Below are 15770 nucleotides of genomic sequence, written 5' to 3' on the forward strand. Positions count from 1 at the left end.
ACGACGAGTCCTTTGCCTGACTGCCGGCGCATGATTATTATTTTAGTCATTGTTTTGCCGTTATTGTTGTCCCGGTGGTTTTGCCATTTCAAGCATCTTTGGCTTGTCATGCGAGCTACGTTGAGCGCTGACAACGGGGACGCAACAATGGTAAAATGTACTTTTTAATTGTACTCCCGAGTAAAAACATATATCAACCAAAACACAGCAGCTATAGGAGGAAAACGAAAACAAAAACAAAAACAAAACAAGAACCATGAACTCTACAAACTCTCGACTCTCAAGCGGAAATGGCAGACCAACGACAACAACAAGACCAGCAATAATAATAACAAGTACATATAGCAATGGCAATGGCAGCTCCCGACCAGCTTCAGATTCAGATGCCACACTGAAGGAACTAAGGGGTGGCTATTTTTAATCATATCTGTGGTACCACTTTAACAATTATTTAACAAGTCAGTTTTAGAAAATTAAAGGTAAAAGTTACACCTTAAAAGACCAGCTAAAAATTAAGTTCTAGACCTCAAAATAATTACCCATAATAAAAAAGCTTTACTTGACGTCGTTTATGTGAGAAAAATACAACTTAGTAAATGTTCTAAGAAAATTATTCTTGTGAGTTGTAAGCTAATTTTAATTTTTTCTAAGTCTATTCACCCTGAGTCTTGAATATAATTTTTATATCAGACCAAAGCAATTTTGTGACAATCATTTGCAAAATGTAACCACATCTTTTATATTCTTGTAAAAATGCTAGTAAAAAAATTTACTTCTCCTGAGAAACATATGAATAATAAGGAAAATAAACTTATTCCAAATGTCACTACAACAATGTTTTTGTATAAATTAAAAAAAATAATTACTTCCCCTGAGAAATACATGAACATATATTTGAGTGACATACTCATTTCAATCAGTTTTATGTCATTTGCATTATTTGGCAAAACCTCTACTTAATTTTGAACCACGATAGAAGAACGCTTTTTCTGCCTGTGCAACTCCCTCGCAAATGTGTGCTCTGGGATGGAGGCATCATCAGGGGCAGAGGCAGCCTCAAGTGGCGCTTAATGAAAGCGCAACAGACAACGGGAGGACCACAGGCACACGACCACAGGACAACTGAGTGGGACAGGATCTAGGGGGGCAGGAGGCAGGAGGAAGGAGGCAGAAGGCAGGGACAAATACACAGAAACACAGTCGAGGCAGGACAACTAAATAGGCGAACCGCAAAAACTCATCGTCAAGGAGCGACAGATATGGCCAGGGAAAAGGGGAAATAGATGGGGAATCCAACTATGCAGAAATAATAAAATTCACGGGAACTGAGATGGAAGCAGTTCGTAGGACCTCAAGCCAATACCATTCCCGTACCCGTAGCCGTACTCCAGTTTGCCGGAGCCGAAAGGCTGGAAAGGAGGAGCCGCTCGAACTGTGGCTGGGGCTGTCACTTAGCGCGTGACATGTGTCAAAACAAGCGGCCACCGCAGCGAGACCGTGACCAGAGACTCAGAGCCTTAGAGCCCCCTGCCCAAGTGCATCCCGTGTCCTGGGAGTGCTGTTAATAGCCACCCACAAGAGTAGTGAAATGGATTTGGTTGGGAGGAAGCCTCAAAATTGGTGACGAGGCACTCAGAGTGGGTGGAACCTAACCCAAATGGAGATTGACTTGACATTAAGAATACATAACCACAATAAAACTAAGGACCGTTTTCTCGACTCCCTGGTAAGCTAGCAGTTAGTTTTTACTTTTAGACTACTTCCATCATAAAGCAAAAAAAATATGTTTTAAAAACCGAATCAGGAAAAGGCGACTAAATAAACTTACATTTTCAATTTAAACCATTCTTAAGCTGTCGGAAAAGTCTTAAAAATTAATTTCGCTCATAGATTTAAGACTTCGTATTTGCTTAGATACTTGCTTATGGAGCTAACAATGCTAGTAAAATATTAAAATAATATTTACCAATATCAGATCAGGGATTGAAAAATGCATTGAATATTCCGTTCTATAGACTTCCAAATCCATCTTTCTAACACATCTATCAATATGTAACTATATTAAAACAAACGGCAAATCAAATCCTCTTTGTTCACTTTTGTTATAAACAAAAATAACACCAACGACTAACGTGTAAAAATGGGTTCGTTAGTTATTCATTGATGCAATGGCTTTAAAAGCTGCAGTTTCCTGGGTGGAGCAGATAGCGTTCCTTGTTTGTCAAATATTTCCCTTGCATGTGCAGCAAACATTTCTCTCTCGAATTGGACACCCAGTGAAGTTCAAACACCCGGGAGCGATTCGCAGTCCAAGGATCGCTGGCAGGGAGTTATCGTTTGCGTGATTTACACTCCCAATTGCATGGCAATTACAAGTCCATTAACATTGCCATTAACCCTTGGAGGGCCTCCTCCAAACGAGAATGGCCAGCGTGGGAGAGTGGGAAAGATGAAGTGCAGCACAATGGATACAATGACCGGGGCGATTAATGGTCAAGCAGGCGAGAGCTATTTATGGGACAGGAAGAACCCATATTTCCTTGACAAGGACAAACTGTTGCCCCCTGAAACTCAGTTTGGTAATGTAAATAATCACAAAACTCACTCTGTCCCAAGATAAGTGTCTCTTCGGGAGCCATCCCGCCTCCTTATGGTTTGTGTTTGTCAAATAAGCAGCTTTCCTCAAGTGCCAAGTGCGATTGACAGCAGTCCAGAGGAGGGGTCATACCCCAAAACACCCTTCTGCGAGAGTGTGTGTGTGTGTGTGTGTGCGGTCGCAGTGCACGATGGGATTTAGGTTTATTAATTAGCAGACCAAGATGGCTCAGACCTCAACTAGGAATTATAGCCATCTTTGGTGGGATTGAATTAAGTGAGGTTGCCCCACTCACACGTATCGATTGCCGACTTGATGACACCGCAGTGCACACATTGTCATACCGAGCATTCGTATGCGAAATGTACAAATAAAATGCATAAAACTTTGATTTATTTCCACGTAAAACAAACATTGAAAGGGCTCAACGTCGCCCAGTTCAAATACACAGATGGGGGAGTCGTTCGTAATCCCAGGTGGGACTTCGCTCATACCAACCATTGCGCCCTTCAGCCGCCACTGCCTGTTTATGTGTACACATTCATTAAAATGTCGAACATCGAAAGTGCCTATTCAGGTTGTTGCCACGCCCATGGCACACACACAAACACACACAAACTCACACGGTTGCAATGGCAACCGGCAACTGCATCTGCATCTGCAAATAATTGTCAGCTTACTGACTCACATTCAATGCAGCAGTCAAAATGCAGCAACAACGGCAGCAACCAAAATGAAACAATCACGTGCTCCATGAGATCTATGCAAGCGTGCTATAAATGCACGTGAAAGTGGGATCCAAAGTGGGATTTCAAATTCTGAATTCTGGTTCTGTTTCTGGTTCGGGCCCACCGAAATAAAAGGAGAAAGGCAGCTGCGGCGGAAGTCAAACGGTATTTGTAATGAAAACAGGGGCATGTATATGCCCGTGCTCCCGTTCGCTCCCCACCCAAAAAGGAATTTCTTTTTTTTTTGTTTTGGTGCATTGCCAACACACTTCAGTATCAGGGACAGGAGGCCAGGGCAGCCGAGAGATATTTGAATTGCACCGGGGTACAAATGGGGGAAATGAGGAAAGGGGGAAAGCTGGAAAGCTGGAAAATTTTAGCTGCACATGACGCGTGATTTATGTATTTTCGTCAAATGGCAGCCACCGCAGCAGCGGCAGTGGGACAAAGCTGCCATGAAATGCTAATGATGCCATGCCTCGGAAGCTTTCATAACCCACCAACGAGTGTCGTACTGCTCGCGAACACAGCCGAACACACACACATCCTTATGGTACACCAAATATATATGCATATGCTTTCGCACTAACCCGGTTTTTCTTTCCTTTTCCTCTCGTCCCTCGCAGGATCACAAGCTGAAGCACATGGCCGAGCTGCAGCAATCGGTTGTCACCGATCAGGAGACGCGTCATCAGATCCAGACGCAGATACTGCAGTGGGAGGAGAACCTGGAGCGGCTGCACTGTGAGCAGTTCCGGCTGCGATGCTACATGGCCTCGCTGCAAAGTGGCGAGTTGCCCAATCCGAAGGTGAGTTATGGCCAAGTAGACAGTACGCAGCCCACAGTCCCAGTGGCCTCAAATGCGACCTGTCAGAGAGATAAGTCAAATGCAATTAATGGCGGATGCACTGCCCTCAGGCGGCTGTATAGTTCATCCAGAACGGGCACAGTTGTTTGGGCAAAAAACATTGCCTACATTTGGGGGCTGTTGAAGAGAGTGCGTTTCGTTCGGCGGCTATTTATTTTTTATTATTTCTCAGGCAATTCAAAAGCATAATAGATGCGCTTAACATTTGTATTCCATTATGCCTATAATACAATTTTTCTGTAATTCATGTGGCCAACTACAATGAATAACTTTTGATTAGCGATTTACAAGAATTTAAGTTTTTTTGAGTCATTTAAAATGGTTTATGTTTAAGAGGTTGCTTTAGACAAAGCTAAATTTATTCAAAAATGTAATAGCTTTTAATAGTATAATGTGATTTATTGACTAGGTTACTAAAATATATTTGTTGAATATTTGCATTCTATGGAGCCAACCAAACAAATGTAAATATTTAATTTTGACAACCACAATAAATAGTGATTGCCTGTTGATTAGCTTTGGTGTCTAAAAGTCATTTAGGGCATAAATTCAGCTTTAGCTTCTCGCACTTAGTGGCAAAGTTTTTCATATTAATTATAAAAAAAACGTTTAAGATTTTAACATTTGGCTAATTAATCATAAATACATTAACTAAATTACATTAATAATATGTAGATAGCTAAAAAATTTCTTTCATGCTTACTGATTTTCATTTAGTGTACCCCACTGTCTTTATCTGTGGGCTTAGTTAAATTGGAAATTAATCAGAAAATTTAGTTCAAAACAGCCTTGATGAACTACTCCTTAATCACTGCTCAATGCTAGTACAATGCCTTCCCAAAGACACCAAAGGGCTTAAGTTTTCCACGCTTTACAGGAACATCAATAGCAGATTCACAACCTGGTCGAGAGCTTAATACCGGTACAATGGCATTTGCTTAAATCCCTCTAACAACAAGAACCATATTCCCCGAAACCCGTTTACATTTACGTTTAAAACCCTTTACGGGTTCGAGTTGTCTATAATTACCTCTTCCTATTTGCACAATGGACGAGGCAGAGGCAGAGTAAGTTCGGTGGTACGCTCTTGGAAAATCAAAACCCAAACATGCACAATTAATCTCCAAAACAAAAGTTTAAGCATCTTAAATGGGCTTTAAGGCAACCTTCGGCAGCGCCAACTGTAGGCAACCTTACAAGGATTTGCGAACGCCGACTGACTGACTCAAAAGGGTTGAAAGTTGATTGCGCTTTTAATGGCAAGCAGAACGGGGTTTGAAGAAGGGTGTTCGAGGTTTCCAACAGGGTGTGGTAAGTGCAGTTGTGTGCCCTGAAAGCAACATTATTTATTATTAATAACCACAAAATGCAAACAACTTCAGCACCTGTGAAGAGAACAACTTCAGAGTCGACGGCAGAATGCCAAAGGCTTATTTGCATAGGTGTATGAGAACGGGTGTACGAGTACTGCCTGCTATTTAATGCTCACTGAAAGGATCGTAAATATAACAAAATTAGTTAGGGGCACGGGCAACCGGTTGAAGCAGGGGGAGTTGGACTACGGTCCCCAAAATAACTTCTATTCACAGTTAATTTGAAACGTTTCGCATTCGTCGTTTATTCAACAGTCGCTGCTGACTCACGTGTCGCGTCCCACGAAGAACACGCTGAACAAGCTGGGCGTGTTCACGGTCTCCTCGTTCCACGCCTTCATCTGCGCCCGCTCGCCCTCGCTGCTCAACAACCTGCTCGCCGGACGCGGGGCCACCAAGCGCCGACCGCCGATGCTGTCGCGGTCCAACAGCGGCTCCAGTCGTCGCTCCATGCAGGTGAGTTGGATCCCACAAACGCTACAAGTGCACTGAGAGAAGAAGTATCCCAAAATGTTGAGAAATTCGCCTAGTTTTTGTCTTTGAGGGTATAAGATGTATGTTAAAGTGTTACAAGATTTTAAATGCCAAAAGAAACAGTAATACCATTCTTTGATAAGACATGCAATACTGTATATTTTAAATTTTCATTTTTAAAAATACCAAAATATCTACAAACAATCCTTTTCTCTAAGATAAAAAAAAGGCAGATTTAACCAAATTCTGTTAGTGTATATTATACTTAATAGAATAAACGAAGAAGTAAATCTACTTTGTGCCTTTATTTATTGCTTTTTTAATTTATAAAATGAGCTATTATTAAAAAAAAAATATATATATATTTTGAATAACAGCTTTTGTCATCCTGAATATTAAAATATTTAATGGTTTTGAAGGGACTAAGTTTACACAAATGAACCGTTAATTAAAAATAATCATTTCTTGGTTAAAAAAAAGGAAACATTTCTCAAAAAAAAAAGAAAAAGTTTTTGACGAGTGTGTTTATATAAACATTTATGTGCTTTCTGGTTGTCCCCGCATCAATGTGAGCATTTATGTGCGACCACGGGGCGTATGGGTAATAAAATTATTTCAATTTTAAACGCATTTACGGCGCAGCTCGTGACTGTTTGTGTGTTTATGGCTCTCTCGTTCTCTTAATGTGCGTGCGTGTGTGTGTGTGTGTGTGTGTCTGAGTAATTGAATTTTTATTTAAGGCAACGGAAACGGCATTAAAAGCTAAATTGAGCGCTAATGCTTAAATGGATGGCCACCAAAAAATATGTCCACCGGCCACGCCCCTGTCCATTAGAGTTTGCTGTTTTTGTGTATTTTAGCTTTTATAATTTGCATTTAATGGCCATCAAAAATTACAAAAAAGAATAATGAAATTTATGAAGGGTCTTTCGACCCACTCTCCCTCGCAGTTGGCAAAAGAAAAGCCGCGGAAAAAAGAGAAAAAAAAGCCAAGTTGACTTGGCAAAAGAAAATATTTGCATATTTTAAGTGAATAATAATAATAATTTCAAATGGTGATCAGACGCCTCCCCTTCCCTACTAATGACCTCAACACAATCAAATCTGAATCAACTCGAGAAGTATTCCAAAGAATAAAGAGAAGTTTAAATTCCAGCAAATAGCCTAGAGGCCATTCATACCAACCTCAGTGCGGGCAGTCGATTAGCAGGGCTCACTTGTCCTGTTTGTTAAGCTTCAATTAGTATAACCAATTTGTGCATATCTCGTGTTTGTAATGAAATTCATTTCATAAATTCAATTTATTTCGATTATTGACAAAATAATCTTGTGCACAACTCGGATTTCATGGAGCTCACTCTCGGCTTCGCTCTGACCGTCGCACACTTCATTTCCAATTAAATTCGCCAACGATGCACAATTGCCCCATCCCGATTCACCTTCTATCAGCAGTCACGCTGCCATTCGGATCAAAAAAAAATGCAAAAATGCATTCGCATTCGCATTTGTATTGCCATGGAAAAACAAATGAAATGAAATACATAAATGGGAGACCCAGTGCTGTTGCGTTGTAAATGCGCTGCAAATTCAATGAATTTGAAAAATGTGCATTTGATTTGGTTCATATATTTTCGCCCGGCCAATTCCCCTGCCCCCAGATTTGTAACTGCATTCTACTTGGTCATTTTTTGAACATGTCAACTGCAATGCAGCAGAAATTGCAACAGCAATTCAGAAATGGCAAATAAAATTAAAGCTTTCCAAAGCAAATTATCAACGCCAGTTGCCAGCAGCCAGTTATCGGGCAACCGAAATAACCATCTCGCAAAAGTCGAAATACCCTGGCTAAAATTTAATTAAGCTGTCCATCGACAACGGCAGAAAGCTGAATTTTCCCTGGCCTTAAGGGGACTCAGTCAGGAACAATCAAAAGTTAATTAGTCAGGAGAGTTAAGTGTGCGAGAAGCGTTCGTGCTGAATTAATCGTCTTTCAGGGCTCCATCTCCGATACAGTGCAAAAGTGGGACAACTGGTACTCGAAATCAGGAACAGATAGATTAACATTTTCCCATGTCAACAATTGGAATAATAAAATCGAGTTGTAAGCAGACAATTTGCCAACTTAACCAGTTTTGACAAATTTAATTAAGAGTAATCATAAAAGCTTTTATGCGAAGTCTACCACCTTTGTCCCAATAGCATTTATTTGATTTACGCACACAAAAAAATTAAAATTAAAGGGTTCATTACCCATAAGCCAGTATTAATATCAAATGGCGTTCAACTTTTGTATCAATTTAAATTTGGTATCAATTCAAAATTTGGTTTTATATTTTTGAACAGAAGCCCCACCCTTAATCAAAATTACTTTTCTTTTTGCAAGAACATTTTTGATATACACCAATTTCGAGATCCATTTCACAGCTCTAATGCCACATATTTTTCCATGAATATAAAGTTGATATATTTGGCCAGTTCATAATGATCCCGTAATCGATATGCAAAACTGTTATGCAATGCAAATGCAAATTCAAACGGCGGCTCCGTCAGTTCTCGAAGCTGGCTTCGAGTGAGGAGCAGCAGCAGCCCTTGCCAACTGCCGAACTAATTCAATTGTCCTGCGTGTGTGTGGGTGTATTACCTGGCCAGGACCAGCTGCAGTGGAAAACTGCTGCTGCCAACTTCAACGAACCCATTGCCAATGGCTGCCAATACAAATGCAATTTCCAGAAGCCGACAACTGGCAGCTGGGCCACCTGATTCGTTTACAGTTGCAGTTGGGAAGGAGTACAAGTACCTGCAGGACGAGCAGCAGGAAGCCCCATCACGGCGTTTACATTGGACGAGAATGACGTTGTGGAAACGGTTAAGCATTTTAACTGAGTTTTCTTCAAACTCAACTCAAAGCGGCAGCAGATCCTGCTGCAGGGCTGGATCCGCGACTGCTGCTGCCCCTGCTCCTGCACCGAGAAAAATAAAATCCTATCTTACGGAAAATCTTGTTGAATATTGGGTTAATAAGAGGATATGAAACTATAATTTGTGGAATTTTGTTAGCTTATTTAAATGCTAAAAGTTGGCTTGCATTAAAATATAACAAATTAATTTCGCACTTTTCAAATTTTGGTGTTTTGAGCTTCTAAATTGAAAGACTTTGAACACCCCAGCGAAGATGGTATAGCATTATTATTTACTGCAAATAAAATTATATAATATATTTTAAGGTTTATAAAAATGATCTTAGTCAATGGTTTTATATTTAAAGATCACAATTCTTTGCCTTGATTTTAAGCTGCACTTACATCTGCACTTTTAACACTATTTAGTTTAGATTTTGAGGCCATTATAAAAGTCCGTTTTTTTCGGTATAGCTTGCAGTGATGCCCGAGCTGCTGCTGGCGACATTTTTCATTAAATTTCAGGGGGTCGAAGGGCTACGGCTGCGGGTACAAATGTGTGTGTTTGCTATTTTTCAATTTTCACTTCCGTGTGGCCATATCCGAGAATGGCTGCATGGGTATGGCTGTAGGTTGTATGTGGGTTGTTGGGTGTGTATCTGTATCTTTATCTGCAGATGTAGATGTATATGTGGGCCTCGCAAATGTCTGTGCCTGACTGCTTAATGACATTGTACGTGTGTGTCTGTGTGCCTGTTTATCCAATCGAATTTTCTGCCTTTTTCCAGATGAATTCACGTGACGAACCGGAAAAAACTTTCAAAGTTGCAATGCCCGACAATGCTTACTCGACGGTTTATCTACGTGATGCCATGTCTGTGGAGGAATTCCTCGCCAGCGCCTGCGCCCGTCGCAACCTCAATCCCATGGAACACTTTGTGCGCGTCAAGAAGCGACGTGACATGGAGGATCACAATTACTTTGTGCCGCATCGCAACGATCTGATTGAAAATTATGTAAGTGCATAATCACAGCCAGCCTGCTAACATAATTACATGAGGGTTGGGCCCCGCCAACTCTAATTGCAATTCAACTTATTGAATTTAACTTGGAAATGGAATTTGGAAACGTGGCTAGGGTGAAATATCCAAACAGATGGGTGTCTCTGAATTACGGCAATTTAAACGGATGTGCACCGAAATTCCTGCAAAAGACTTAATTATAACATAAAAGCAAAAAGGTAGTTCTTGGAATTTTTGAGAAATCGCAGTAATGTAACACATAATTTAATATGCCCAAAATGTTTTTGTCAGAAATGCAAGCCGTTTAAATCATTATTTTAATAATAAAGTTATAAAGTTACTTTATTACAAAAGCTATCAGGTTTAATGGACTCTGTACATTACAACACTTTTTAAGTCTATTATCCATCGGATTTAAATTTTGTTTGCACCGCTCAGATTTCATTAACAAAGGAAGAACTTTTTCCAAAGTACTTTTAATAATTTTCACACCAAAACTAGTAATGGTGAAGATTTTCCAACAGTTCTCTTTTGTCTATGAAACGGGCAGGAGCTTGGCTTGCAACAAAATACAAAATTCCGCAATTAGCTCATCTCCACACCCGCCCTGCCGATTACACTTCGATTTCCAGAAACATAATGCCATAAATTATGAACTTTCCCATTGGCCATTTCCCGTTTCCCCTTCAGTTGGCACACTATTAGTCTAGGTGAGACTTTAGCCAGCTGCCAAGTCAGCCGCTAGCTGAAAACTTTCTGACCTCCGGCACCCGAACGCCTAGCATTCCGAACTCCGACCTCAACAACAAGCTAGTAAATATTAGCCAGGCCAATTGGCAAATGGCAAATGGCAAAAATGTGCAACTGCAGCTGCAAATGGCGTCGGAATGGGGAATGTGAGTGGAGGTGGCCGTGGCGGTGGCAGTTTCTATGGGCTTGATAAAAAGTTTCGTTCGCCGGTGGCAGTTCAATAAATTTCGACAACAACTTGAGCAACTCGCAGTAACTCCACTCAATCAATGACTGCCCCTGCCCCCCATGATTGCTTGCGTAACTCGGCTAATTTGGCACTTAGCTCGCGCACTCAAACTCACTTTCCCTTAATCCGTTGTCCCACATGGGCAGAAAATTCAGAATATATTGCCAAAAACGGATCATAAATGTTTGTTACTTTTTTATTTATTTCTGGAGCTCACCTAGTTAAAACAAATACGAAAAATATTTATTTATAAAACTATAACTTTAATTAGGAACAATTAGGAACTAGCCTTATTAGCTTTTTAATTTCTTCTATTATATTAAATTTACAGTTAAAATTTGCACTAACAAAGCAAAACATTTTGTTAATAAATAGGGGTATATTGATAGCAAGCAGAAAACGAAAATGTACTTTGTTTGAGACTTTTATTCTAAGAACCCGTCTCTTATTTTCGTTATTAAAAGTCACATATAAAACATTCCTTAAATTTATAAAAATTAGTCGAATTGGAAACATAAAGGTGTAAAAATGCCCTTAGTCTTTAAAAAATAAAAGTCTCATATGGTTAGAATTTTTTTGTTTCTGGTAAGTCATATTTTAACAAAACAAAAGACATGCCAGTAGACTTTGGAGAACTATGTATTTGTTAAGCTATAAATTCTAGATAAAACCATAGTACGACTGATGAGTAATAATCTTTGTAAATTTTCTTCTCCACAGCTACATAATCACGAGTTCGTGGAGGTCTGCATGAAGATCCTGTACCAGGTGGAGCTGCAGCGCACCACCCTCGAGCAGATGTGGGGCTTCTCCGTGGAGGCGGAGCTGATCGAGAACGCCGAGCGCCAGGACGAGCTCTGCTGCTATGTGAGTCGCGTAGAGGACAAGAGTGTGGCCATGCACAATGGTGAGTACAAAGGACGATTTCGCCTTTGAGTCCATCCAGGAGATGACAGGACGAAAATGGGTTTTGACACAAATCGCATTCAGGCGATGAAATCGTGCATTTAATGTATGCCATTGAGGTGACGCAGCGGAACGCAAGGAAATGAAATAGAGTCTTTGTCTTCGGATCCCCAAGGAGACTCCACTTCCACGTCCACTTCCAATCCCACTACGCTTTATTCACCAGGCGCCCCGAGCGAAACAATGTGGCCCAATGTTTCCCGAGAAAATTATAAAGTGCCCAGGTAGCCCCCACCCTGCTCTTCTGCCTGCTCTTTTCTGTAGTTTTATGCTGCTTTTATATTTAAATGCTTTTCACTTTTATGTCAAAAAAAAGTGGAGAGCACAAGACGAAACTTGAGCAAACTCACTTTGGTCTACAAGGGAGACCGAGTCGAGTCAAGTGGAGTTTGAGCCCGAATGGAGATGGAAGAGGAGGTGGATGAGGATGAGGGACAGGAGGAGCACCTCGGGGCGTGCAATGCGAAAAGTCAACTGTCAGCGCTTGTTCGCCCTGCGAAATGGGTTGCTTGCAGGTGGGCGCCACAATGTGGATGAGGATGAGGATGACGATGATGGTGATGAGCAGCGCACTCGAAATGTTTGCCAGGTGTGGGCGACGGTTTACTTCGGCTGCGGCGATGGCGGCTTCCAGGTCCTTAAAGGGGTTTGCCTCGAGAGTGAGCCGTCCGTCTCAGCTCCTCTTACCCACCCGCCCGCCACCGCTCTGTTGTTTTTCTATCACTTAAAATCAACTTAAGTTGGCATTTGCATTTGCCGGCTATGACGACGACAACGCCATGGAGTCAAGTAGATGTAGTCGAAATGCCACTAGAACAGCGCCTTAAATTATGGAACTGACAGGCAGCAGCAGCAGCAGCAGCTACCCCTTGTCATACCCATTTCCCCTTCAGGTGGAAAAACTGCAGTGCTGCACTTGGCAAAGTGATGAACCGAAAGAACATTTCATGCTGCAGTAACGGCAGAAAACTCATTAAGCACGTCGGGGGCGAGTGGCGCTCATTTGGTTGGTTTTGAAGGCGACAACGAATCAAAAATCCATGAAACAATGCGCACGAAATTCTCCGGAAGGAGTGCACCGGTGATAAAAACCAAAAAAAAAACAAAAAACAAAAAAAAGAAGCCCAACCACAGGAGGCAAAAAGTTGGACTGCCAGCAAGAATGCAAGGAAAAAGTGGTAGAGTGAATGAGTTGTGCTAATGAGTTTTACGACTGAGCAAATGTTGCATTCGCTGGCTGGGAAAGGAAGGAAGCCTTAGCTTAATTAAATTACCGCGAATTGACACTAAAGCAGTTATAACATTGATCTTTTTGCATCAGCTTGGGTTGAAAAGTCAATTAGGAAACTTTTCCTTAACGCAATTACTATAAAATATTGCGTATACGACGAGTTGAACGTGTTACTTGTTTGCAAGCGTCGCACGTAAATTAAAGTCATCACCAAACTTCGAAGAATTAACCACAAGATTACAAAAAATAATATTTTTGTTAAAAGTTTATTTTATAAAGGTTAAAGTGTTTAACTTTCTGTAGATTTATATTTTCTTAAGAAAATAGTGAGATTTCTAATTGTTAGTTTGAAAGATAGATAGTTAAAAAAATTACATATTACTAGATATGAAGAAATTTGTTTATGAGCTCGCCATATCAATTCACTCAGTAGCATTTGCATAGATTGGTATATACAAAATATTTCCAATAGACATGGATAAAGGTCTTATTGACTCTGATTCCCCAGTGTCAATGCTTCACCATATCTATGCTGATTGCCTGGCTTTGGCAGCATTTGCCATCAAATATTGCGTATACAATGTGTTGAGCTTTAAGTGCGGCTTTAAGCCCTCTACCGTTAGCGTTATCTGGCCGGCTCTCTGCGAGAATATCCCCCACTCATTGTAGTTGCGTGTGTATGCATAAATTAAGGACTCAGGACTCAGGACTCGCATTTACATTTGCAAAACGCAGAACGCAATAGGAAACTTTGTGCCCCCGGTTCGCCACCCACCAACCCCCCCTCCCTTTTTGGCCACTAACCAGAGATGATTGAAGGGCGAGCTGGCGGGGAAGTGCTCAGGCACAATTGAATTTAATGGCTATTAGCATGTCGAAAGACGCAACTCTTAAGCAGCAACCGCAAAACAAAGCTCGGACAGGCTGGAAGACAACATCTACGACCGAATTGCACAAAAGTTTGCCCCGATGGATTACAAAAACAAAAACAAATCCTGACCGCAGCTTTCAAATGCAAATGTGGCTGGGGAGCGGAAAATTCTGGCCACTTTTGCTTGGCTAATTGTGAAATGGTAACGAACTGCGAGGAAATGCGGTGGCCCTGATAAAGACGCTGTCGGAAAACTTAGGGAAAACCCTGGGCTTCTTCAAGCACAAGTCTTAAAGTCTTCGCTTGGCTTCCATCCACGAGTTTTTTTTTTGAAAAGCAACTTATTCCCTACTTGGGTGGATGCAAGTGCAAAAAGTTCGGCACTTTTTGAGTGGAGCAACTTTAGCGCTGAAACGAGCGTGGCAAAGCATTTGGCAAACATGGAATAACAATTTGCTCTGGCTTCTTTTGGGCCAGGCCAACTGGAAAACAGCAAAGCGAACGTGTTGACAACGCATATGCCAGGCCAAATAGGAATAAAAAGGGGCTAAAGAGATAAGGGGATGAGACATCGCAGCCACCACAATATAAATAAAATTTGTCTTTTCCCAGAGCCAGAAATAATCCTCCGGATAAAGTACAGCACGACACTTGCATACTATAAATGTATATATTTGTGCATTTCATATGCTAAATCGCATGTGTCATGCCTTGCCAGCATTAAGATGTAAAAATCCGTTTAAATTGTAACAAATGCAGGGGCTGAACACACCAACCCACACCCCTGCCATTCCGAAAAAAGAACCCAAACGAAGGTGTAACACAGGTAAAATATTGGCACAAGGCGGGCTCCGGACATATATCTGTCTATCGAACTTTGCCTTAAGAAAATGTTGCTGCTACTGCACCAACAATGATAAGCGACACTGGCAACTTGCAACTGCAGGCAACTGAATGCATGTCGTCAACAGGAAGAAAAGAAGGGCGGAGTGGCAGTGGGAGTGGCCGGGGTAAGACAGGTCGAAGCAGGCAACAAGGAATAACCAACATCATGGCTAGAATAAATGCTGTAGAAAACTCAGCCAGCGGGTAGAAGGCACACACACATGATAGACGAGTCATGCAGACAAAGTAGAAAATGCTAACGAACGCAGCGCAGGGAATCACTAAGAAAAATATAATCTTAAGTTGAGAAAATTTTATCAAAATAGGACTCAAGTTAGTCGAGAAGTCCATACTTCCATCTTTGTTGAATTTTCCTTTAGCTAAGTTCTCACAGAAATGAATACGATTTTAAAGTCACTTATAAAGGTTTTAAAAGGATGCAGTGCAAATGGAAAGATGTAAATTGTTTGTAAGACATTCAAACAAAAAACATATTGTTGCATACTTCTCGACACCTTAATTTCTGTGGCATCCCCTTATGTTATTGTAATACTAGTTTGCCAGTTCGGTTTTGCTAAGCGTACACGAATTAATAATCAAATATCTTAAAATCAATCTACTTTTTAAATTCAAAAGCAATTCTATCTTACACCACGAATCCCTTTTTTTCGATCAGTGCGTAGATGGCGCTGGGATAACGTGGCGTATGAACAATGCAAAAACCACAAGGCTCTTGTTGTTATTGTTTCACGAGCATAGAAACTGCAATAGCAGAAGCAGTTGCAGTAGTATCAGCTGAAGACATACCGCTTATCGCTTGTTACATAAAAGATGTCAGTGGTGCAAAGCAGCCGCACAATTGTCAGACATTGATTCCAG

At 41.0% G+C, this 15770-nt stretch overlaps 2 protein-coding genes across 26 annotated transcripts in view; both read left to right on the forward strand.

Moving 5' to 3' along the window:
• The window catches only part of LOC128258660 (protein still life, isoform SIF type 1), an 87838-nt gene that overhangs the window by 46885 nt on the left and 25183 nt on the right, over positions 1-15770 (forward strand). For all 25 annotated transcript variants that reach the window (XR_008267987.1, XM_052990425.1, XM_052990426.1 and 22 more), the window contains 4 exons: positions 3951-4133; positions 5822-6022; positions 9726-9953; positions 11659-11845. Coding sequence is in view for 24 of the 25 variants with exons in the window: in XM_052990425.1 (XP_052846385.1) it covers positions 3951-4133; positions 5822-6022; positions 9726-9953; positions 11659-11845 (799 nt within the window). In the remaining variant the exon portion in view is untranslated. The remainder of the gene's footprint in view (positions 1-3950; positions 4134-5821; positions 6023-9725; positions 9954-11658; positions 11846-15770) is intronic.
• LOC128258668 (uncharacterized) lies at positions 874-1561 on the forward strand. The gene is given in 2 exon segments (XM_052990440.1): positions 874-1273; positions 1275-1561. Coding segments are annotated over 2 exon segments (258 nt in total). The 5' UTR covers positions 874-1070; the 3' UTR covers positions 1330-1561.

Source organism: Drosophila gunungcola, assembly GCF_025200985.1.
Source record: "Drosophila gunungcola strain Sukarami chromosome 3L unlocalized genomic scaffold, Dgunungcola_SK_2 000003F, whole genome shotgun sequence".
NCBI classification, from domain to species: domain Eukaryota; kingdom Metazoa; phylum Arthropoda; class Insecta; order Diptera; family Drosophilidae; genus Drosophila; species Drosophila gunungcola.